The 25666-nt window shown below is 41.4% G+C and overlaps 1 protein-coding gene across 2 annotated transcripts in view; it reads left to right on the top strand.

Moving 5' to 3' along the window:
- Positions 1-25666, top strand: part of ccdc171 (coiled-coil domain containing 171) — a 233144-nt gene that overhangs the window by 105640 nt on the left and 101838 nt on the right. For both annotated transcript variants that reach the window (XM_078213908.1, XM_078213909.1), the window contains exons 15-17: positions 3806-3994; positions 8928-9423; positions 18782-18898. In XM_078213908.1, coding sequence (XP_078070034.1) covers positions 3806-3994; positions 8928-9423; positions 18782-18898 — 802 coding nt within the window. The remainder of the gene's footprint in view (positions 1-3805; positions 3995-8927; positions 9424-18781; positions 18899-25666) is intronic.

Here is a 25666-nt window from a genome sequence, read left to right as displayed (position 1 = left end):
CTGGCGTTTAACCACTCCCGCTGATTGTGCAATGGCGGGGGACAAAAGGAATGCCTTGCATTTATATGATGCCTATCGTGAATATTGAATATCTCAAAGCACTCTACAGCCGTCACCGTTGTATGCAGGTAACTTGGTAACCAACTGCGTACAGCAACAAATGTGATGATCATTCCAAACTTCCTTTATATAAGAGCCAATCTTTAATTTTTTAAAATTCATTCATGGAATGTGGGCATCGCTGGCTCAGCCAGCATTTATTATGCATCCCTAATTGCCCTTCAGAAGATGGTTGGGAACTACCTTCTTCAGCCGTTACAGTCTGTGGTGCAGGTACACCCACAGTGCCAGTGACAGTAGAGGAACAGCGATATATTTCCAAGTCAGGATGGTGTGTAGTTTGGAAGGGCACTGCAGGTGGTAATGTTCCCATGTGCTTGCTGCCCTTGTCCTTCTAGAATCCAGAAGGTGGAGGCCGTGGGTTTGAAAAATACTTTCTATGGTGCCTTGGTGAGTTGCTGCACTGCATCTTGTAGATGGTACACACCGCTGCCACAATGCATTGTTAGTGGTGGAAGGAGTGAATGTTTGTGGATGTGGTGCCAATCGAATGGGCTGCTTTGTCCTGGATGGTGTCATCCAGGCAATTGTAGAGTATTCCATCGCGTACCTGGCTTGTGCCGTGTAGATAGTGGAAGTGAATAGGCTCTGGAGATTCAGGAGGTGAGTTACTCTCTGCAGGTTTCCTAGCATCTGACCTTTTTTTGTAGCCACATTATTTATACGGCTAGTTCAGCTTCTGGTCAATAGTAACCATAATACCATAACCCCCAGAATGTTGTAAGAAGTCTCACAACACCAGATTAAAGTCACAAACTTTCGGAGCGTTGCTCCTTCCTCACATGACTCACCTGAGGAAGGAGCAGTGCTCCGAAAGCTCATGATTCCAAATAAACCTGTTGACTTTAACCTGATATTGTGAGACTTCTTACTGTACCCACCCCAGTCCAATGTTGGCATTGCCACACCCCAGGATGTTGTCAGTGGGGGATTCAATGATGGCAACACCATTGAATGTCAAGGGGCATTGGTTAGATTCTTTCTTGTTGGAGATGGTCACTACCTGATACTTGTGTGGAATAAATGTTACTTGCCACTTGTCAGCCGAAGCCTGGATATTGTCCAGGTCTTGCTGTATGTATCTGGACGTGGACTGCTTCAATACCTGAGGAGTCACAAATAGTGTTGAACATTGTGCAGTCATCACTACTTACATTATAATGGAAGGAGTGATTGATGAAGCAGCTGAAGGTGGTTGGGCCTAGGACACTACCCTGATGAACTCATGTAGCGATGTCCTGGAACAGAGATGATCGACCTTCAACAACCACAACCATCATCCTTTGTGCTGGCTATGATTCCAGCCAGTGGAGGGGTTTCCCCCAGATTCCCACTAACTTCAGTTTTGCTAGGGCTCTTTGTCCGAATGGGTCAAATGTGGCCTTGATGTCAAGGGCTTTCACTCTCCCCTCGCCTCTGGCATTCAGCTCTCTTGTCCATGTTTGAACCAAGGCTGCAATGAGGTCAAGAGCTGAATGGTCCTGGCAAAACGCAAATTGAGTTTCAGTGGGCAGGTCATTGTTAAGCAAGTGCTACTTGATAGCACTATCAATGACCCCTTCCATCACTTTACTGATGATCAAGTATAGACTGATGGGGCCAAGTTGGGTTTGTCTTGCTTTTCGTGTATCAGATATAGCCAGACCATTTTCCACATTGCTGGGTAGATGCCAATGCTATTGCTGAAATATTGTCAGGACCCATAGCCTTTGCTGTATTCAGTGCCTTCAGCCACTTCTTGATATAATGTGGAATGATTCCAATTGGCTATTTAATCTCCATGTGCAGGAACAAAGGCTTTAATCTGACATAAGACACAAGATCACTCATCATCCACTCCTGCAGGTAAACTCCCCTGCCTCAGTAATGTCAGTGTATTTTCTCCGGTCCTCCTCCATGTTGAAGAAGGTAATCTGTTTTTATGGTGTTGATAAGGGACACATATTGGCCAAGACACCAGGGATCCCTGCTCTTCTTTGAAAAAAACTTTGTGAAGATGTGGTTTTCCCATCAGTCCAGCACTCCCTCAGTACTGGAGTGGCGTGTCAGTCAGTGTTACCAACTGGACCACCACCAACACATCTGATCTGATGTAGCAATTTTTCACTATTTGAATACGAAGAGGATTCCTTTTTCAATTCCTCATTTCAACGCCATCCATTTTGTGTTTGTTGTTAACTGTTATCCCAACACAACAGTACACAGGATTGGATAGTGGAAGTCCTCAATGGAACAGGGTCCAATGACATGAATGGGCTTTTCACTGAAGTGACCAGTGTCATATTTTATAAATTGGCTGCTCAATAACAGTTGTAATCTAATTAAAACACTTATGTATTTGAATATATAACTATTGTATTCTGCTTTCATTAAACTAGACCATAACCTGGTCTTGCAGCCTGACCTCTTGAGTTGTGCTAATTCCTTCTATTTTTAATTGCCACTGATGAGATGTAGGTAATGCTCTCTATGGTATTTTTCTTCCTCTGCTTTGTCTCAAATTAAATGTGCCTTAAATTAAATCATGTTTGTATGAACTTTTAGTTTTTCCGTAATTTAGTGGCGAGGTGCTAAACCCTCAACCCCATAACTCCCACATTTCTAAATTTGCGCTGCTGCAGACTTGTTAGCAATTTGTTAGTTGCAGAGCTGCATTTTCTTAAAAAGAAGAATTTCACACTCTCATGGGGCATACTTGAATGAATTTGCCATTACTTTAGGTTGCTAATCTATTATCGTTCTTCGTTATTATTAAGAACACATGGCAGTGTCCCCCTCTGATTGTATGGTGCCTTCAATTCCCTGTAAAATTGTTTCAACAGAAAAATAAACTCTAAACTGAGCAGTAAAGGTTTCATATCTTGATTACCAAACTTTCCATGCATTGAAGTAGTTGGTGTCTCCTAAATATTCTGCTATTGTGCATTATATATAGTATAAGTTGACCATTGAAGTCTCAAGACGCCACCAAAAACAGGGGTCAGGGTGTACGTACGCTTAGTACAAAAGTGAACCACCAGTGCGCATGGTTACCATTTTGAAATGTCATCAGCATAAAATGCAAAGAATGGGTTTGTCTTAAGTTCCTGTTCATCTTCACAACAAAGCCCACATTGCCTGCTTGATCCTTTGTGCCCAGTTATAAGGCAATGATAAATGAAATGTGAGGGGCTAGCAGCTAATGCACGTATAGAATGTTGTAACTGGATAGGGAGTTGACTTGTATGCTGAGCATATGCAAAAGCATGATTCTTGGGGCTAGATAAATGGCTTGTCTTATACACTGGGTTGACTTATACACTGCAATTTATAATGTTCTAAGCTGTAAGCATGAGTTTTGAAAATACTATGCAGTAGAACATTACAATACATTCAAGGAATGACTATTTTTATATTAATCGCTTCTGGCAATTTTGACAGTGTAAATTAAGTAAAGCATGCTTTTGGTATTTGCCATAAGAAATCTAAGTGTTTACATCAAGAAAGGTCATTCCTCATAGTTCACACATGTTCAGATATGGCAGTTTGAGGAATTTAACAGTCATACATGATGTGATGGGCAGTCAACTGTGAGATGTACATTTTTTTTCAAATAAAAGTTTATGGATCAGAATCGTATTTATGACCTGAACAGTACATGTTTATATGAATGTTTCTAATCCAGTCCTAATTCTGGAACTTGAAGGAATCATACTGGGAGCGCATTTGCCGAAATAAGGATGAAACTATACACCATCTGCAACAAAGTCAAGAGGCTGCCTTTACTAAACTAACTGAACAGATGAAGGAGAGAGAGGCTAGCTGGAAAAAACAGAAAATAGACTTGGAGGAACATTACTCTGGACTCCTTGGGGAGGTTCATTCAAGGGCACAGGTAATACCAATGTAACTGAATTGACTGTGACTGTAGGGATGAATAACAGCTGCCTAAGGTGTGTTCGATTTGTTTCCGACAAGTACACCTATGTGTTTATGGACAGAGTCAAAATTGATGGAGAACTCCGCACTTATCCAATTTGTCCTACGTCAGCAGGCCTGGCAGCATCTATGGAGAGAAAGAAACAGGAAATGTTTTATTAACTGATGAAAGGTCATTGACCTGAAACATTAACTCTGTTTCTCTCTCCACAGATGCTGCCAGACCTGCTGTGTATTTCCATTATTTTCCTTTCTTGCTTTTCTAACTTCCAGCATCTGTGGTATTTTTCCTTGGTCCTGAAGTCATATTGTTACACTATACAAAATATAGAAGCTCCTCCCTTTCCCTCCTTCCAGTGTTTATTGTTGTTGCAGTAAACATGTCTGTCACACAATGAATTTGGTGCAGGTAGGACCCACTGTAGGAGAGCATCAGTAGAAGATAGATAGGAACAGAGTAACTTTCTATATTGACTCTAAACTAGATTAGGGACAATGATTATCGGGATTTATAAGGGCTCATACAGTCCTTCCAACTCCAATTGAAGAGCAGTTCAGCATTATAAGCAATGGTAGGTATAGTGGCTATGATACTGGACAAATAGTCGTTTAGTCGTACAGAACCTGAGTATTGCTGCACATTGGCGAAGGTTTTCATCTTCCATTCACCAGGACAAATACAAGAATTGTTCTGATGAGTGCAAGACAAAAGGCTTCAGCAATATGTGTCCTTTTACCGGTGTTACTGGATGAGTAAACTAGAGGTCTGTACCCAGAGTGAACACCTTCAATGCAAGATCAAATATACATTCAGGTGAGGCAGTCAAATAGACATTTAAAAACCCCATTGGTTAACTAATGTCTTTCAGGAAACAAAACCTACTGTCCTTACTCAGTCTGGCCTTAATGGAAATCCAGTCCCACATCAATACTGATTCTTACCTTCCCTCTGACAGTGGTCCATTTGAACCCTATCAAGAAGGTGGGGCAGCACGATGACAGTGGTTAGCGCTGCTGCCTCACAGCACCAGGGACCTGAGTTTGATTCCCGGCTTGGGTCACTGTCTATGTGGAGTTTGCACATTCTCCTCGGGACTGCGTGGGTTTCCTCCGGGTGCTCTGGTTTCCTCCCACAGTCCAAAGATGTGAAGGTTAGGTTGATTGGCCATGCTAAATTGCCACTTAATGTCAGGGAGGGACTAGCAGGGTAAATACCTGGGGTTACAGGGATAGAGGCGGGTGGGATTGTGATTGGTGCAGACTCAATGGGCCAAATGGCCTCCTTCTGCACTGTATGGATTCTATGATTCTAAGGTCTACCACTCCCTCCTTTGGGCAACTTGGGATGGGCAATAACTGTGACCTTGCCAGCAACTCATAATTTAAAAACAATTTAATAAAAAATCATAGGCATTGAAAATCTCAGCTGACTTACAGATGATTAAGCCACCCCTTGGCATAGTAATTAGCACTTCACAGGATTGTACAAGAATCTTGGCACTGATTAGTATTCCACTCCTAATCTACACTGACTTTGTTGAATAACGTAAAGTACCAGCATCAATTGAGAAATGCTTTCACCCACACAGTTCATGCCAAACCAAATGTAAGTCATCAATCAAGGAATCCAATATCAGATTTTGAGGGATTTTTTTTGATGTTCTATTCTCCAGTCGTGCAATACAACGATGGCCTCACAAAAGCTGACGGCAAAAGTAACTGTGCCAGTAGGTATACTGGTTCCAGTGGATCCCAGTGCTATATTACACTCAAACAGTGCTGTACAACTTTCCCATAAATACAGGAGCCTGAATTGGGAGATGAGAATGAGAAAAATAATACTGTTGCTCAACATGCCTCTACACAACAATCCTGCACATTCCCTTTGACAATAATATCTGTTCAGACTTACCAGTGAACCCTGACTGACAGGAATTCCAATCTGAGCCTGGTGGAATTATACAATATATTCTTGGATTTTTACTTTCATCCACCGTAAGTACCAAAAGAGGGAATTTGGGCAATATTTCCACTATTCTCAGCTAGGCCTTGTGGTTTAATCAGATTTCTTTGGCAGCCTATCATATAGATTTTTCCATATAAAAGATAAATATAGGAAATCCCATTATAGGCAGTAATATAGTAAAGTGTAGAAATAAAAAGTCCTGCTAGTCACCTCCACAGCAATCCAAGTAGTGCCTCATCCAAAGAGGTATCTTTGGATTATATGTGGTGGAGTACGGTGCATTACCATGATATAGTGATATGCACAGCAAGGGACACTGAGGAAGCTATGTGCTTTAGTTTACAGATAATTTCCTCAAAGCCAAGCTCCATATTGGTCACTTTCATTGTCCCTTCCAATATGATTATAAGTATAATTGGTTTGGGGGGGATTGAAGTAATTCCAAGGTAACCTTGTATTGGAGATTCAGAATCTAAAGCGATCCTTTATGAATGGCCTTAGATTCCAATAATTGAACCAAGCTGATTTGCATTATTTAAGGACACTGTTGACGATTCATTAGCATGATTGAACCCAGACGGGTAAATCTGTCACTTGAGAATGAGCTTTTTCCCATTTAACAACACGATAGCTCCACTGCGCAATAATCTAATAAATGTGCTCTTAGCCGAACAAGCAATTGGAAGTTTAACAAAACCTTATTGATAAGCTACATGATTTTTGGCTAGCTCAACTCCAGAAGTACTCCTGCATTCATTTGAAAGATCCCTAATACTCAGCTCCAAAAGTCTGTCACTCTGCTCTCAGGATTTGTATAAAGGGAGAGAGAGTTTTAATTCTTTACCTGGAGATTTTTTTTGTTTGTTTGATATAGATTTCTCAGTACTTTTGCTCAGACTCTTTGGCATGCCAGATATCTAAATGCCCAAAAGAAAATCCATTATTGGGACGATACAAGATTGTGGCCATTATTTTGTGACGCAGTAAATTCTCGACTTTCTCGCCCATGCCATTTTGGGAACATCTTAAACAGAGCAGAATGTTCCTTTCAAGGAGGTGGTGAACCAGTCCTGCTTTCTATTTGTCAAAGACTTGTTGACAGTACTCTTGAAAGCACAAAACTGAGAATCTAAAACGGATGAAATGATTTGATTTATTATTGTCACGTATATTAGTATACAGTGAAAAGTATTGTTTTTTAAGCGCTATACAGACGAAGCATACCATTCATAGAGAAGGAAAGGAGAGGGTGCAGAATATAGTGTTGCAGTCATAGTGAAGTGATATCTACTTGTCTAATAAGCATTGCCGCTGTTTCTACTGAGAAATTGCAGAAGCAATCTTACTACTGGACCACAACTTAAACTCTCTTCACTTACATGCAGTGCATAACACACAAATCTAAAAGCATGTGTTCTGACCAATCTGCCTCACATCTGCCTTCGGAGCTTTAACAAGCTGCTTCACCTATTCCAAGGAGTATGAAAAAGAATTGTCAGCATTGTGCTTGCACGATCAGGGTGCTGCTAATGGGTCAGGAAAAGATGGTTTCCAGCTTGCCATTGTCTATATTATAACTTTCAGAATGCAATGAGTTTTAGCTATTGCTTTTAGAATTGGATTTTCCCAATACTTCAAACAGTTTCTATAAAGTTCCAAGAACAATTGTTGCCTATTTGCCTCATTTCACAGCAGTCCAAAGATGTGCAGGTTAGGTAGATTGGCCATGCTAAATTGTCCCTTAGTTTCAGGGGGACTAGCTAGGGTAGATGCATGGGGTTATGGGGATTGGGCCTGGGTGAGATTGTGGTCGGTACAGACTCAATGGGCCGAATGGTCTCCTTCTGCACTATAGGATTCTATGATAACGTCTATGAGACATGACAGTAATTTCCCACCATGTTCCCCTGTCCACCCTGCAACATGGAAAATACCACACTACCCAAGTGTAACTTTTAGCCTTAAATTGAATTAAATTCATTTTGATTTGATTTATTTATTATTGTCACATGTATTAGTATATGGTGACTTTGTACAGATGCAAAAAAAAGCATGTAACCAGGAGTGCAGCATTTGACTTCAACAATACTTAACCTCGAAATCAAAATAACAAAGAATCCAAAAGCTTAGCAGAATTAGTTTAACTGAGCCACTGTGTGGGCAATCTATTCCATCGAACCCTTCCCATTGTTAGCAGGTGGAAATGTAAAGGCTAATGGAAAACTAATGATACTGAAAAAACCAACAACTATTATATAATTTTTCTGGACGTCAAGATCAAAGTATTATTTTCCCTTTGGACAAGACATCATGTTTTTAATCTGCATTATCTTTCAAGTAGATAGGATGTGAACAACCATTTCCTGGTTATTTGGGTGTTTTGTTTGCTTTTGACATCAATAAGTTTTATGTCAACCAGCTAAATAGTGTAGATGCTGGAATCCGAAACAAGATCAAAGGATGCTGGAAAAACTCAGCAGGTCTGTCAGCATCGACTAAGAGAGAAACAGAATCAACATCCCAAAAACCTTGACTCTCTCCTAGTCAATGTTGGAAGACCTGCTGTGTTTTTCCAGCATGCTCTGTTCTTGTGCATCGTCCATTTGGCTCTGATATGAATGTTCAAGCTCTCGGGCTCGAATAGCTCATATTCCTATTCAGAGATGATAGTCAGGAGGTGTTCTTGGTCCCCACAAAGGTGAAGGAACTCTTGAGAATACAACTGACTCAAACTCATTTTGTTATCTTTTTAAAGAAATAAGTAAAAGTGCAGATATTTCAGTGTTGGAAGCTTCTCATCGTAATTAAAAGTCTAGCTAGAAGCTGCTTTGTTACTCCCATAAATTCATAATGAAAAGAATGAATGAATTATTTAATACAGAATTAAGAATTACAACCGGCTGAATTCCATAATTTTTCACAGACATGCCATCTTGGAGCAGAAGAAGCCAAAGAAAAATTATCCAGTCTGGCAAAAGTCAAGGACAAGGTGACCCTTGAACTATCTCTTACGAAGAAACTATTGTCTCAGAAACAGAAGGAGCATGTTGCTTTGCTGGCAGCTTGTGCTCTGATGGCAGGTGCATTATATCCATTATACAGTAGATCCTGTGAACTGTCTGTGCAGAAGGACTTCCTTCAAGAGCAAATACATACCTGTGAATTTTTCAAAAATGAAATCAGGACTGTCGTCCAGGTACTTTCTCTGGAAAGTAACCCGAGCAAATTGAAGAAAAAAAAGTCTCAAAAAGGATTGATTCAGATTTTCCGAAAAAGCGTTATTGTAATTATAGCGGCCAATAGACTTCGAGCCTTCGGCTTAGGATGTAAACCCCTATTTACCTGGACTGAGGGCTTTAAGAACAAACCAAGACTTGCAATTTGCACTGGCAAAGTGAAATCCTACATCACTCATTCAAGTAAGTACTGGCCTGGCTGTCATTTTTAGATTGAAATCTATCGCGAAAGGTTTTAGCTGCACATCTTCCATTTTCAAATTTCCTTTTGATCCTTGTCTTGTATTGTGTTCTCAAATCAGAAAGTTAATAGAAATGTGACCATCAATATTTGGAATGTCACCCTTCGTGAGTCCAGAAAATCAGTAGTGTCACATCAGGACCAACTGGATACGGAAAAACTGTGTGTGGCAGTTCTCATTCTCCCATTGGGAAGTCCAATCCTTAGTTAATTATCTATTCAGTCAGTAGACTTTGGCCACTGGGGCACTGCTGGTATTCTTGTTGATCTGGCTAGGTACTATCAATTGACAACCTGACATTTGACAGGGAATCCCTTAGTCCAATATCAGTGTTCACTGTTACCAGTTGGTGCCACCCTGTTCTCAAGTCTGACCTTGAAATGTGTTAAGACACCATTAGAATTTATTTATTCTTTAATATCAGTTGGTGCACATTAAGATCTGCATCATTAGCTTGTTCTTTAAAGATTGAAGCCGGGATTCTCCCAAAAAAAACTAAATGCCCAACGGCTGGGAAAACAGGAGAATTTCCCACCTGTTTTTGGGCTTACTTAGCCGAATAAATCTCTGACACTATGCACCACACAGTTCCTCACGCTGGGAAGGGGAGCAGGGCCTCATCCCACTGGAGGGGCCGGCAGTGTAATGTTCAGTGGGCTACTGTGCATGCGCTGATCTGTCAGTGGGGAGATTGGTGCACGTGCACTGCCCCCACCCCCTCCTCTCTTCCCCCCCCCCCCCCCCCCCCCCCGCCAATCACCGGCCCCTGGATTTCTTTTGCAGACCCCCCCCTCCCCGGCCGCTCCGCTGGCCAGCCCCAAATGTCCCCTCCCTTCTTCTCTCACTGCAGAGTGTGCAATGGATCGCTGTTTTCCCCCTCCCCTCACCCTTCCCTGAGTAGGCCTAGTGCCCCCGTGGCACTGCCCAGTGCCAGGAGTGACAGGATGCCCAGTGGGCAGTGCCAAGATGCCAGACTGCCACTGTCCAAAGGCACAACCCCCCTGCCTCCATCCCCCGAGGTTGATTATGTCAGAAAAAAGAACCTCAGACGCACAATCGGCCGGATGCTGGTCGTGAGTCCCACTAATGTCCCCTGGTCCGCTGCGTTATTCGAGCAGTGTAGTGGGCTGGAAGAATCCCGGCCTGTATGTACACACGTGCAGGTTCTGTTTCAAGTTGTACTATCGTCAAATTTTAATTTCTAATCTCACCCCCACCCCAATCTGAGAATGAGGTGTGTGGTGATACTGTCCCATGGGTGCCAGTAACTTTAAAATTGCCTTTTTGATTTTTTTTTTCAATATATCAGCCAAAATGCTAAGTTTTGGCAATCTGTTTGATTGCAGAGTTTATTGCAGCCAAGCATGATTCAGTCCTGGTCTGACGTACATCTTTCCAGGAAGGGTCACTGGGTAGTAATTGGAATTGGAAACGTGGCCAACTTCCCTCCTCAATTGCCTAAGGACAATTGTAGCATGAGCGGCGGCCTAACTGGCATAGAAGCATTTCTCAAAGGACTCTTGATTACTGTAAGGAATAGTATGCAGTTTTGGTCGATGCATAGAACAGTTGGTTTCCCTTTATTCTTTATGGTAGTGGTTCCTTTACAGCACTCAGGACTGTCAAGTTTTGCCTCGTTCCTGCTGATTGAGGTTTGTCCGTGCAGCACTGGAGATTGTTGAATGTTGTACACCATGGATTTCTTTAAAACTTTCTTTGGATCTCAATGGATCAGCTTCCATCTTGTTTGGTGGCTGTCTCAGTTCCCAAAGGTCATTGGCTGAGGAATCCACAGCTGTTTGCTGGCTTCTTACTGGAAGGAATTCATGACTCGTTGTTTTGTCTCGACCATCAATAGTGTTGTAAGGAACTTGCAGGATGAATTTAAATGCCTGCTCATTTATGTGGTGCAGTTGTTCACCATGAAAAACTTGAGAATTCATCAATTTCATTCTCCCTTGAGGGCTTAAATGATTTCAGATAATGGGACATGGAGGAAGATTCTTCATTTCGAGTTAATCCATGTCCCTCCTGAAGAGGCACATAGTGGAAAAGTGCTCCACTGTTAGAATGTTTCAACTGTGGTGTGCTCTGCTTCAAATGCAGAATAGTTACTGCAGATTGTGTGGGAAGCTCATCCGAGCTTTTTCCTTATGAACTGACAAAGGGACATTCAATTTCTCTCGGAACATACACTTTCGCCAGTATGGGAATTGAACCCGCAACTTTGGCATTGTTAGCACTGTGCTTTAATGACCTAAACTAACCAGCTGATGGAAAAGTGTAGCTTGCACCTTTCTGTTCAAAGATATTTACTGATTTTGATTTGATTTGATTTATTATTGTCACATGCATTAACATACAGTGAAAAGTATTGTTTCTTGCACGCTATACAGGCAAAACATACTGTTCATAGAGAAGGAAACGAGAGAGTGCAGAATGTAGTGTTACAGTCATAGCTAGGGTGTAGAGAGTTTAAAAGAGTTAGAATGAAGTTTTAGAAGCATAAAACGAGAGTGAAAGATAGAATGAAAAGGTATGCTGGGCACAGCTTGCAAGAAGTCATCTCACTCTGGCACCATCTTGGATTTCTTGGAACCACGGCAAATACAAACTAACTGAAACTTAGAAATTCACTGAAACAGTTTTCAGCCACTTTTCTTCATTTCAGATGGCTGGGTGACTGTTCATTCGCTCCTGTGCCAGGTTAATTGTCATTGTTCAGGTGTAGCAGATAAAAGGTGGCAGGTTCCTCTCAAGGTTCATGGTAGTTTCAGGGAAAACCAGCTGGATTCTGGGGGTTGAGGGGTGTGGGGGCGAGGAGTAAGGATTTTTGTCATTGAACTCAAGGGTTCTCTCACTGGAATGATAGTTTCCAAATGTGGTTCCCTATGCAAATATTAATGCACTCCTGCAGAACCATAGTTGGAAGTCCTGAAAGGCAATCTGAGCTACTTGAGAGAAAACTGCTATTACTAAAAATTATTTCATTAATATTATAAGCAGGAATAACTCATGAGTGTATTGGTCTATAGCAGTGCCGGATTTAGACTTGGTGAGGTCCTAAGCTATATAAAGCTTGGAGGCTCCTTGTTAAAAAGTTACACCAAAAGGTCACACAAAGGTGCGTACCAAAACAGGACCTTGGGTCGCTAAAAAAAGTTGAAAACATAATTATGCCTTTTAATTATTTAATAGCAAGTGAAAAATACAAATTATTTTCTAATGAATGCATTTACTGATTACATATTTATCATTTGGCTGGCTTGATCTCGCTCATAGATTTTGGTAATTTTTTGAGTTGCTCTTCAAGCTGGTGCATTCTTTTTCTTTTCTGGTATCCATTCTTAAATGTTCTCTTCATTGTAAACCTTCTGAAATTTTGTGAGGCCCCTGCGAATTGTGAGGCCCTAAGCTGTAGCTTGTTTAGCTTATGCCTAAATCCGGCACTGGTCTATAGGAAGAATATGTTTGCTATGTCTGCAAAATGCAATGATCAGTGGGAGTGATTGATATTAGGGCAGTAGACCGTCAAAAATGATTTGCAAGGAAATAAAGGCTTTCACTTCTAGAATAGTTCTCAATTGCAGGCTATCCCAGAGTGTTTTACAACCAATAAAGTAATTTTGAAATGTCGTCACTGTTGTAATGTTGGAAATGCAGTAGTTAATTCTGCACAACAAGATCTACAATGTGATATTGGTCAGGTAATGTGTTGTAGCATTGTGGTTTCGGAAGCGAATTCTAGAAGGCAGCAGGGAATTACTGATAAAATCAACTTTTGGCCAGGAAGCAGTAAGTGAGCAGCCACCCAGAGTTAAGAGGCACAGACTGGAATATAGGATTGGAGCAGCTTTCAACAAGAGAGTAAATCTTGCCCTCTTTTACCCAGCTGACTTTTACTTAGAGAGAAAAGATGAGAAATGTCAACACTTTGCAACATAGTCTATTTTTGACAGAACTGAAACTAGCAACATTGACAATATATTTTACAGAATAAATTAATTGCTATAAAGTGTTTCTCTACCTGTATTTTTCTAGTTATGTATTGACTATTAGATTAGTGCAGAATGATGTAACCATTTAATGAGCAGCAAGTTTCCTGTAAGGGACTATAATCTACAAATTTTTGCCCATTGTCTATCTCTTGTTCCTCCTCCTGACTGACGACAGAAACTGGTGGTGATATTAAGCATAAGTAAAAATAAAATGAGCATTCTCTCCTCTGGCTGTCAGCGCTGTATATAACTGTCATTGATGGGTGCCGTGTGCATACCTTTTACATTATACAGTGCATAATTTTTATAAAACAAATAAACTGGTTTGAATGATTGTTTTGGTTTGCATTTGTGTTTCTAAAGTGTCAAACCTTGACCCTCACTACATATGTGCAGCAAAAATGAACTTTCCAATAATCTCCCCTTTCTTTTGGAAAATTGACGTTTCTTAAAAAGGATGAATCTTCCCATAGGAGTTGTGATTGGAGGATCCAAATGTGAAATGGTGAATGATACCCCCTCTGCCTGTGTCAACAATGCCATGGAAACTGAGATGAGAGAAATTCTGATTTTTTTTTTCTGCATGATGATTTCTGGGATTCCTCGAGAATCACTTAATGAAACTCTGAGAGCGCCACATCGCGGTCTCCAGTCAGTCACTGGGACACCCCCCAACCATGAAAAATGATCCACCTTCTCCAATGCAGGGTTTTGTATAGAATACTTTGGTTGCGTATTCTGGGTTTTTCTGTGGACTAAAGACCCAGCAACTTAAGCCACTCTTCCAGTGTTGGAGGTCTGGAGTTTACCTCAGCAGACTTTAAGCTGCTGGATGACATTGTGATATCACTACCCACGCCAACAGGTCAAAGGAGAACTCATGTCAACAGTCCTCTTAAAACATTTCAGTTACGTGACACTACGTAGGACCCAGATGCCTCATACTTTGACCACTGACAGTTGATTGTGCCAAAGCTGAACCAGTTTTGTCCACCTTCCATCAATATTGTGGGCAAGATTTTAACTCACTTGAAACCCTTTTGATTGAAGTTAACATTGGGTCCTATCCATTACTGGCGAAGCATGTGGGACCTGCCTTTGACATCTTGTAGTGCAGTGGTTGTCCATCACCTCTGATGGTTGTGTTAAAAAGGAATTTGCCATTTACATCTGTGATGTACATAAATTATTTAGATTATTTTGGGAACCATCTGTTTAGAGCCATTCTGGAATCTGAAATAGGTCATCTGCTTCGTTCAGGCATCATACTCTCCAATTGGACATTGTTATCTTCACAGAATCCCACAAATAAAATATTGTGCTAAATGGAGAAATTATGATTCCTGCTGTTCTTTTAGAAAGTTCGGTCGATAATTTACCAAAATAATAGATCACAGAAGAAGGCCACTCAGCCCATTTTAATTTCCCCAGAGCATTACAAATGTTTCTGTTTCAAGTATTTATCTGGTTTGTTTTGAAAATTACTATTGAATCTGCTTCCACTGCCTTTTCCACAGGGCACTTGATTATGACGAGACATTAAATTTGGTGCAGGAAGAGGGTGTCTGGGGTTTGCATTTATTTTTGAAGGTAACCAGACAAGATGAGAAAACAGTTATAAAACGTTACTTGAGAAAAGATAAATATTGCTGAAGCTTTTCATCTTGCACTCATCAGGATGGATTTGTAACAATACCAAATCTTAAAGGAACAGCAATTTATCCTGCATGTGAAGAGGGTGGTGATTTGTTGGCAAGTGGACTTCGATTGGTGGATGTGTTGCCATGGAGAATGGACCAGGAAATAGTTAACTGCCAAGTTTTTGTTTAGATTCAAACCAAATCCGCTCTGGTCAAGGCAATGAGATGAACTGGGAATGGCTGTTCCCCGAAGACTATTGTTCCCTTTGAGATTTGGTATTATTGTATGTCCTGATGAGTGCAAGATGAAATGCTTTGTGAGCATGTCTTTTTTTCAGCAATAAAGTTCTGTAATACCAAACGTCTATTTGTTATAAAAATTAATGGTTGCTTGGCTTTATTATGGAGACTTGAAGCTCAAAAGCTAAGAAGGAATACTAAACCTTTATAAATCACTGGTTATGCCTCAGATGGAGTATTGTGCCCAATTTGGACAATCACTCTTTGGCAAGGTTGTCAAGACCTTACAAAGGTGCTTACTAGAATGGTGCCAAGGATGGGGGATTTTATTTATGTGGTGAGATTGGAGAAGCTGTGGTTATTCTTAGAACAGAGAATGTAAAGGATGGAGTTGATAGAGGTGTTCAAATTTGTGAAAAATTCAGAGAAGCTGTTTTCAGTGACTAGGAGAGCAAGTAACCAGAGGGCACAAATGTTAGGTATTCGACAACAGATCAGAGTGGAGACGAGGAAAAAAAGTGAGTTGTTATGGTCTGGAATGCATTGCCTGAAAGGATGATGGATGAAGACTTAACGGGAACTTCCAAAGAAGAATTGGATTGGAAATCAAAGATAGAAAATTTGCAGAACTATGGGGGAAAGAGCAGGAGAGTGAAACTATTCAGATAATGTTTACAGAAAGCTGGCATGATGGGCTAAATGGCTGCTTCCTGTGTATTTCTATCATTGTGGTGGACCTCAGTTGTGCCTTTGTCCTATATGGACCACCGTTGTGTGTGTTTGTCATACCTGGACACATCCCCTTCCAGTTTGGTTCCTCCCCTCGGCACCTAGTATAAAGGTGGCTGTCTCCTCCCCCTTGTTCAGTCCAGGTCGCTTATTTGTTGGGATGTGCTCCTGATTCTGTTGTGAATAAAAGCCTACACTTGTATTGGCACACCGGTAGTCTTTCGCCTTATTGATAGCGCATCAAGCATTTACTGAAAGGATCTCCATATTCCTGTAGAATGTGGGTGACAAGTCAATGAGCTGATCCAATAAGCATTCTTTAGGTTGATGTTTTGAAGCAGTACTGTTTCTTGGATTTGTGTTTTACTGTTCACTGGTCTGTAAATAAATTTCTCTTAAAGGAAAATCTGAAACATTGTTGTCATCCATGTGAATAGAACTAAATTACTTTCTAACTGATGCCCTGGGATCCGGATGTAGATCTGTGTTAGCCACACAAGGGAATAAGTGGTTTGTGAAAGGGAGATAAGTTTGTCTAAACATTTCATTCGTCCATACCAATTCTTTAGGATTATCTTGATCCCTTGAACTCAGTTAATGAGGTACAGTTTAACCTTGGTTTGGAGTGTGCCTAGGTAAACATCCTTTTCCTGCAGTTGGCTGGGAAAAGTGACACTCTACCAGGCTATGTGACTTCCCACACAGGCCTGTAATTTTACTCGCTACACACCCATTTTTTAATCTCAACGCGTCCATATGGCGAGTGGGGTCCATCATTCATTGCATACTAAAATTGCTGCTTCACAGGCTTTCAGAGTACAAACCAGAACTGGTTAACTCACTGAACAATTAAAATTCGAGTCTGCTTGTTGTAGTACTCTCTTGTCATATTGGACTTCCCCAGTGCCTGGCTTGCGACCAACTTGCCCAGTAACCCATGCACTATCGGGCAGGAAGGACACTGCAGCAGCTCCAAATGCTTCTCTGTTACATACAGGCTAGTTGATAGTTTGTCATTTGAGGTTGCTGGTCAACTGTTAGGCATTTTCTGATTTTTTTCTGCCCCAGAGAACAGAATTATAACTGCCGAGATGCTCGTTCTGAGTTGAAATGATCTTAGCTGCCTTCTAAACAGTTTACTGCGGTTATATGCAATTGACTGTTTTTGTGACTGGAGGAGGAGCAGCAAGAAACACATGAGCAAACAGGACCAGGCTGAAGTGGGGAGCACTGCACAGGAGGCTTTCCCCAAAGTGAATCTACAGGGAACATGAACATCTTGAAGTAGCAATGCCTCCGATGCTTTCACTTCACCAAGGAGGCCATCACTATTTAGCCTGCTACAGTCACAACCTAAGCTTTGGGGCAGAGCATGGCCAGCGCGGTTGGTGGCTGTCAAGGTTGCTGTGGCCCTTATCTTTTATGTTACAGGCTGAGACAAATGATATTAGCAACATCTTCCAGTTCATAGTTAACTTTATCAACTCGATAGGTGTAAATGTTCAATGGTTCAGTAGTTCTGATGAGGAAAGTCTGGTAACGGAACAATGCTCAATGTTTTATTGGTTAAGTCTGGGTGTGGACTCAGAGAAAAGTAAACAGACACAAAGGCTATTAAAATCTGAACTGAAACATGGAGTCAGCATTTTAAAGCATTATATAAAAATATAAATCTCCTGCATTCTTTGAAACTAGTGTCATCTCAACATTATTCTAAGGAATCTCAAATACATGAAACATACAACATTAGGTATGACTCCCTTTACCAAAAGGAACATGTAACTATCTTATCCCATAGACAAAGCAAATCAGGATGAGAGAGTACTAGGCTTTGTATGCATCGCTATCTTCCCCAGGATCTATGGTTCTCTCAACAGTAGCACTTACATCACTCGAACCTGGCACCCTTCTCAATAGTAAGTGATTGTGTTCCCTCAAAAGTTCAGCTGGTTTGTGTCTACACGTCATGCAGATCTGTGCCTGATTTGCTGGCAGCCGTCATGGTTCATTCATCCCACACACTCTCTGCTTATATGCTTATTTTAATTTGATATTGGACAGTATGGACAGAGTGAGATGCTCAGACCACAAGTGGGAGTAAACCCAACATCTGTATCCAAGTGGATAACTAATGGAAACACCAATGTTAGCAAACCATAATCCCAATCTCAGAAAACCAGCATGACAGATTCCTTTTCTTAAAGCTGTCCTGTTGGCTCAATTTAGTTCCACAAAGTAGGTCATTTTGTACCGCAAATTCATTCTATTTTTGCAACTGTTGCAATAGCTCAATGTTTATGGGCAGCAGAAAGCTGATATTATCATCTTTGTCGAGGTCAGATTCGCTAAATCGTTGTCTTTAATTTTAGAAATCTGCTCTCGTGAAATTGAATTTTTGATGCTGGAAGTTATTTTGCGAACAGGTTGCTTGAGAAAGGCAAGTTGTCACAGGCTGAAGACTGAACAATATTTCGCAGCACATCCAGAGAAACATGCACAATTCCACTCATTCAAAATTTGCAATAAAAACTGATGATATTTAAAGGCAAAAAATGTTCCACATTGAAATTAAACCTTTTTTTTACTGGAGTTCACACAAATATTAGCGTTGGTGTTTTATAGTTTAGTACAGTTCTGTGCCGTTTACTGTTACTACATGTATTGTCATATTACTTTGTTACACTTTTACTAGGGCAGGGAAGAGAGCAGAACCACTTTACCCAGGCTTTGGACTGGTTTTCCAGTTCCGACCTTCTGTCTGCAATAATTGATTCTATGGCTGATTTGCAGGACGTTATCACTAAATCACGTAAGTAAATCATATGGTTCACTCTGTAGTAAAAATTCAATGCTTTCCCCTAACCTGTTTGTTTGATATTAAAAATGTACTTTTATGTTCAACCTAACTGAAAGCTCAACCTTTCACAAACACGCCAAAGGCACACTGTGTATTTTATGATCATAAAAGAGTGATGCGTTGCAAGCTATAACCTATCCCACTCACGGATTTTTAGACAAGATTGGGGGTAGCTAGAATGTTCAGTAAGGTGCAGAAAGCACTTTCAGCCCTCCAAATGGTGTTTGTTTATTGTACTGTATAATGGCTGATTGCAAAATAAATAACGCATTATGTGACTGATTACGGTCAGTATGCAGGTAAGGGCCAGCTAACTGCTGCTTAGTTACAGTACACTGATGTGATCATGTATTCTCTGGCAATCAACTTCTCTGACAGTGTATAAAGCTCAACATACTTAATGCAATGTAAAGTGATACTTTCAAGTTGCCTTGAATGTCCTCAGCAATAAGCTGCTTTTGCATGTTGATTAAACGTGTCTACTTGTTCCCTTAGCATTTAATGAAGCCAAGAGTTATCAACTGCCTTCTTCATTGCTGATGAATGGAGATTACTTAATTTTACTTCAGTGAAGACTGACTAATAGTGGATCCACAATTGGCTGATTTCTGCTTTAAATCATTCACAGTAGCAACCTGACAACGTGTATTTTTCAGAATTTTATATGTTATGAAAAATAGAGTAATTCTGAACTTTTCAGTTTTGAAAATACCTTTACAAGCTCCAAACATAGTGAAATGTCAGTGAACTGTGTTTGTCTTGAAACTTCAGTGGTGTACAAAATCACAATCCTTTGCACAGAGAAATTTGAAACCTCTTTTTTATAATGAAGATCAAACTATGTATTGTGTACAATTGTCAATGACCTTTGTTTCTCTTGCCAACTGGTGGACTTGCAGCTAAATAGCGTGTGGCTTGGATGGGGGTGGCAGTCCTGTAGATGCAGGAAAGGATAGAATGGATGTTAGTGGAATGTGAAAATTCATTGTGAATTGGAGAGATGGTGGCACGTGGTAAAGTCTGATGTCTAGTAATGCAGAGGTCCAGGCTAATGTTCTGGGAGATGGGTTCAAATCACACCACAGCAGCTTAATAAATCTGGAATATAAAGCTGGTCTCCATAATTGTGACTATAATAACTGATTGTTGTAGTCGATTGTTGTAAAAATCTATCTGGTTCACTAATGTCCTTTAGGGAAGGAAATCTGCCGTCCTTACCCGGTCTGGCCTACATGTGATTCCAGATTCACAGCAATGTGGTTGACTCTTAACTGCCCTTTGAAATGGTCTCAGTTCAAGGCTATTTGGGGATGGGCAACAAATGCTGACCTTGCCAGTCCCATGAAAAAAATAATAAAAAAGTAAGGTAACGGTTGTTATTTTAGGCAGAGTTTACATAAAATATAGCACTGAATCATCATTCAGCATTCTGCAAATGAATTTGTCTCTTATCTAATTGGTCATAGGAAATCATCTATATGGCATGTCAAGCTATCCATGTCCTTGCCTCTCTCTATAAAAAGTAGTCAGAATGCAGAATCATCAGCTAATTTCTCTCCAGATGTGTTTTGAGTCCTCAGTTCCTAATACAATTCTGAATTACCCAGGAGCTTGGGGAGCCTATAGTTCCCTGTTGCTTTCTCCGTGGCAACATCTCAGCTAATTGGAGTGACTTATCGTCCAGTCGGCATCCTTTACTCCTGTAGGATAATAATTGATTGAAATTTAGTTTTCTTGCGTTTTTCCTGTTGAGGGCAAGATGAAAAGCTTCAGTAACATGTCTCACTTTTCAGCAGGATTTAAGATCTGTATTACTAAGTGCCTGCTAGCTATTTAGTGTTTTTGACTAGGCTATACTTGGGTTTCCTACAAAGTATTATCAGTCAACACGTTACTTCAGAAAGACTATGAACAGAAACAGAAGATGTATGCTACCTCATTTTACAACTTACAGTCCCATTTCAAACACTTCCCTTCCCTTCCCTTGCTTGTCACCTCTGTCTCCATTTCTGATGATATACTGACCACCAATCTTCATTACAAGCTCTCAGCTATCTTGACTAAAGCTCCTTCACACCCTGCTTCCTGTCAGGATTCCATCACATTCTCCGTTATCTGTTCCAATGATGCTACCTTTGAAAATGGTGCTTCTGACATGTCTGACTTTTTCCTTAACTCACCCCCACTCCTCGTCCCCTTCCCACAACACCTTCCCTTGCAATCGCAGAAGGTGCAGAACCTGCCCCTTTACCTCCATGCTCCTCACTGTCCAAGACCACAAACACTCCTTTCAGGTGAAGCAACATTTCACTTGCATCTCTTTCAATTTGGTCTACTGTATTAGCTGTTCCCTATGTGATCTTCTTTACATTGGGAAGAGTAAATGCAGACTGTGAGACTGCCTTGTTAAACACCTTCGCTCAGACCACAATCATGACCCCGACTTTCCTTGCCATTTCAATTCAGCACCTTACTCTCGTGCCCACGTGTCTGTCTTTGGCCTGCTGTAATGTTCCAGTGAAGCCGAACGCAAAACGGAGGAACAACATCTCCTCTTCCGGTTAGGCACGTTACAGCCCTCAGGACTCAACAGCGAATTCAACAACTTTACACTGGGACCATTCTCCTCCATCCTGACCCTTTTTTATTATAAATACATTTTTTGTCCCAATGCAAACTCCCCACCCACCACCAAAACCAGGCCATCTGTCACATATTCTTTAGTTTTGCTTTCACTGAGCACTGACCTTATCCTCCCATTAACGCAATCTGATGTCTTTATGCAAACACCAGCACCATCTTCTGCCATTAACCCTTCTTCTGTCTCATGATCTATATATCTTTGTTGTGATCTTGCCTAGCTCCCAACAATCACTGACCTTTTATTCCTCCAGCTGCTTGACTCTCTCTTACATGGTATAAAAGTACCTTTCTCCTTCTCTTTAATTCTGAAGAAGTCCATAAGACCATAAGACATTGGAGCACAGTTAGGCCACTCGGCCCATCAAGTCAGCTCTGCCATTCAATCATGGCTGATATTTTTCTCATCCCCATTCTCCTGCCTTTTCCCCATAACCGCTGATCCCCTTATTAATCAAGAAACGATCTATCTCTGTCAACCGAGGTGGTCCAGCCCTGACACTTGACTGCTCCTATGGTCCTGAAACTCTGCTTTTGGGGCTATCATAGAATCTCTACAGTGCAGTAGGAGACCATTCAGCCCATCAAACCTGCACTGACCACAATCCCACCCAGGCTCTATCCCCGCAACCCCACGTATTTACCCTTGCTAATCCGCCAGACATTAAGGGGCAATTTAACATGGCCAATCCACCTAACCAGTACGTCTTTGGACTGTGGGAGGAAACCGGAGCACCCGAAGGAAACCCAGGCAGACACAGGGAGAACGTGCAAACTCCACACAGACAGTGACCCGAGGCCAGAATTGAACCCGGGTCCCTGGCGCTGTGAGGCAGTAGTGCTAACCATTGTGCCACCATGGTGGCCTGACTCCATGCCATCACCACCATACATGCATGCACATGCAACTCGTGATATCTGGGGTCTTTTTTTCCACATTGTGTGTAATGGCCTATTAGCCTTGCTGGATTCGACAAAATCATTTTATTTGTAGCATATATCCCTGCCTCATTTTCCTCAACACACACTACGATGAATGAAAGGAAAGCAGGAAATTTGTAGAATAGCAGCTCATAAAGAGCTGTCACTTTCTGAAAACCTTTGTTTCTTCTAGTTGTGTGGCAGGGATGCAAAGATCCCAGGACACAGTCTGAGCTAATCCCTTGATGAACAAACGTTGCTTTGCTTGAAAAGGTTCGACAAAGGAGGTTAGCAAACTGTGATGCAGAAAGGAAATCCTCATGTGGAGGTGCTCGTGAATAAGCAGGGAGAGAGATAGTGAGCAGAGGAAGCGCTACTTCTCATGCTCATAGGTTATGGAAATGGATTCTCATGCCAATACTGAATAAGACAACAGGAGCTATGAAATCTCCTCCCTGTGTATATAATCTTTAAAGATTATGTAGTATTTACATAGAACCTTTTGCAGAGAAATCGGCCTTTCTACTCACCTGGTTTATGCCAGTGTTTATGTTCCACACGAGCTTCCTCCAACCTTAGCTCATCTATTCCCATCAGTCTAATTCTTACCTGAATCTGGGGCTCCAGTTTACACCTGGCTGTAACTCCTTGCTTGGAGAGACAAGGGGATTGCTTGGAGAGGATCTAGGTGTTGGGATTCATCTTCCTTTGTGGAGACCAGATGTAGTGATTCCAAAAAGCACAAGAGCACGGGATGAAACCTATCCACCAGGCTGATGCACAACTATGTGATGCAGTTGGCTCACTGTGAGAACTGAAGTGGCAAAGTGTATGAGCCAAACTGTGGAAGTTGCAAAAGATGAGATATGTCCAGGCATCTGATGTCCCCATTGTAGAATTCCAAGCTGCCACCAGACTTAATTCTACCGTGGAATTTACACTGAGGAACAGTAGCATGGGTAAAGCAATACAATCTGCATTGTTGCCAAGTAGGGGCACAGGTGGAAATAAATATTAATTGTACATATATATATAAGAGATGGTTGATAAGTAAAAATGGGTGCATGTTATTTGCAATGTAGTAATAAGATTTATATCCTCAGGAATGTTTTAGTGTCCGGGCAGTGAGGTGATGCAATCAGATTTGGCAGAACATGTTGCTCATCAGGCAACTTTACTGAGAAAATAACCATTGGATCATTCATCTGGGGCACATTTGCAGAGTTGTGTAAAAGTCTTGTCAACAGTGATTGATGCAACAGTCTCCCTGGCTGCAGGTTTCCTTCAAACATTTCTTCTTCCTGTAGCAGGTTGGCAGGAAAGTAGTTTGCAGCTGGCAATGGGCTGTGTTCTATATCTTTTGCAGGTTGCTGTTTATTATCAGCCAGATCCAGCGCTGCCAATGGAACCCTTCCTCCTCCAAGGTTCCTAGAAGAAGCTCCTCTCCTAACTACTACACTTGTCCACTACACAAATAGTACTGTCTATATATTTCCACTTTCTATCACAAAGCCACTTCACAAACAATATTCAACTGTAATTTTATTCCCAAAACATTCTGCGTGTGTCGCTGCTATTTTTTCTCTTTATACAGAGACCTGTTTGCAAGGCAAATTTCCACACACTACTACTGCTTTTGAGACTCTATTCAGTCTATATAGCAGAACACCACAAGATTGATTGGGGGCTTTAACTCTCTCTACATGACAGAAACCAGGCAGGTAAAAGCAAGTGGTTCTGTTTGCTGCTCTGTTCCTACCCCGCAACAAGTTTAATCCAGTTATTTTCAGCAGCTGCTGAGGGGTCCAACTGAGCGAAGGAAGAACTTCAATAGTATATGCTGTCAGAGTCAACACAGGACTCCAGTGACACTTCAGTAGTGTATTGAGTGTTTCCTCAGAAGGAACTCTTCAAATGCAGGCAAAAACATATAACAAAACTTATTCCAACTTATAAATCAAAGACAGCATTTAATAAAGAAACTTCATAACAGCAAACTTGGGGCCTCGCCCTGGGCCCATCCAAGCTCACCACAATTCCCAACAGGTTCTTATTTATAGTGCGTCAGCTGGTCACTGACCATCACATTATTCTATAATTGGTTCCATGGTTTACTGGGTCAGCTGACCCTTATAGCGTATTACTATTGGTTACATTACATCCGATACAAATTTGTACTGGTTACATTCTGACACTGAGAGTAGAAGCAGAGGCCCTATCATATTGAAGCCAGAAGGAGCAGGGGTGCCAAAGAAATTCTGGGCCTCAGATGGCCTATATTTCCCCCACCCCTTCTGAATCCTTGCTGACTGCAGTTAATTTGGTTATTGCACAAATGAACCTGCACCTTATTCCTGATTATTCCGTGGGCGGCACGGTAGCACAGTGGTTAGCACTGCTGCTTCACAGCTCCAGGGACCTGGGTTCGATTCCCGGCTTGGGTCACTGTCTGTGTGGAGTTTACACATTCTCCTCGTGTCTGCGTGGGTCTCCTCCGGGTGCTCCGGTTTCCTCCCACAGTCCAAAGATGTGCAGGTTAGGTTGATTGGCCAGGTTAAAAAAAAAAATTGCCCCTTAGAGTCCTGAGATGCGTAGGTTAGAGGGATTAGCGGGTAAATACGTGGGGGTAGGGCCTGGGTGGGATTGTGGTCGGTGCAGACTCGATGGGCCGAATGGCCTCCTTCTGCACTGTAGGGTTTCTATGATTTCTATGATAATCACTTTAAAAAACATATATATTCTTGGATTTGGGAATAGCTGCTGAGGGTTGCCTAACCCTAGTTGCCCCGAGGTGACATTTTAATGCAATATAATGGCTAGTTAAGGCACCAGAAGGCCAAGTGAGAGCCAAACACATGAAGGCCAGACTGGGCTAGGATGACAGGTTTTCTTTGCTAAAGGTTGTTATCAAGCAGTTGGGTTTTTCCAGCAATCCGATTGTTTCATGGTCACTTTTTTTTCCCACTGATACTAGCTCTTTTTCTTTTAAAACTGAATTCAAATTTTCAACACACCATGGTGAGATTTGAAATCATGCACCATCTCTTTGACCTGAAACACAAAGGACAGCAAGCACATGGAAACATCACTGCCTGCAAGTTCCCCTCCAAAACACCCATTGTCCTGATTTGGAGCGATGCAGCTGATCCTTCACTGTCA

Source organism: Mustelus asterias, chromosome 6 (genome assembly GCF_964213995.1).
Source record: "Mustelus asterias chromosome 6, sMusAst1.hap1.1, whole genome shotgun sequence".
Lineage (NCBI taxonomy): Eukaryota > Metazoa > Chordata > Chondrichthyes > Carcharhiniformes > Triakidae > Mustelus > Mustelus asterias.
This window is presented reverse-complemented; position numbering and strand designations above follow the sequence as displayed.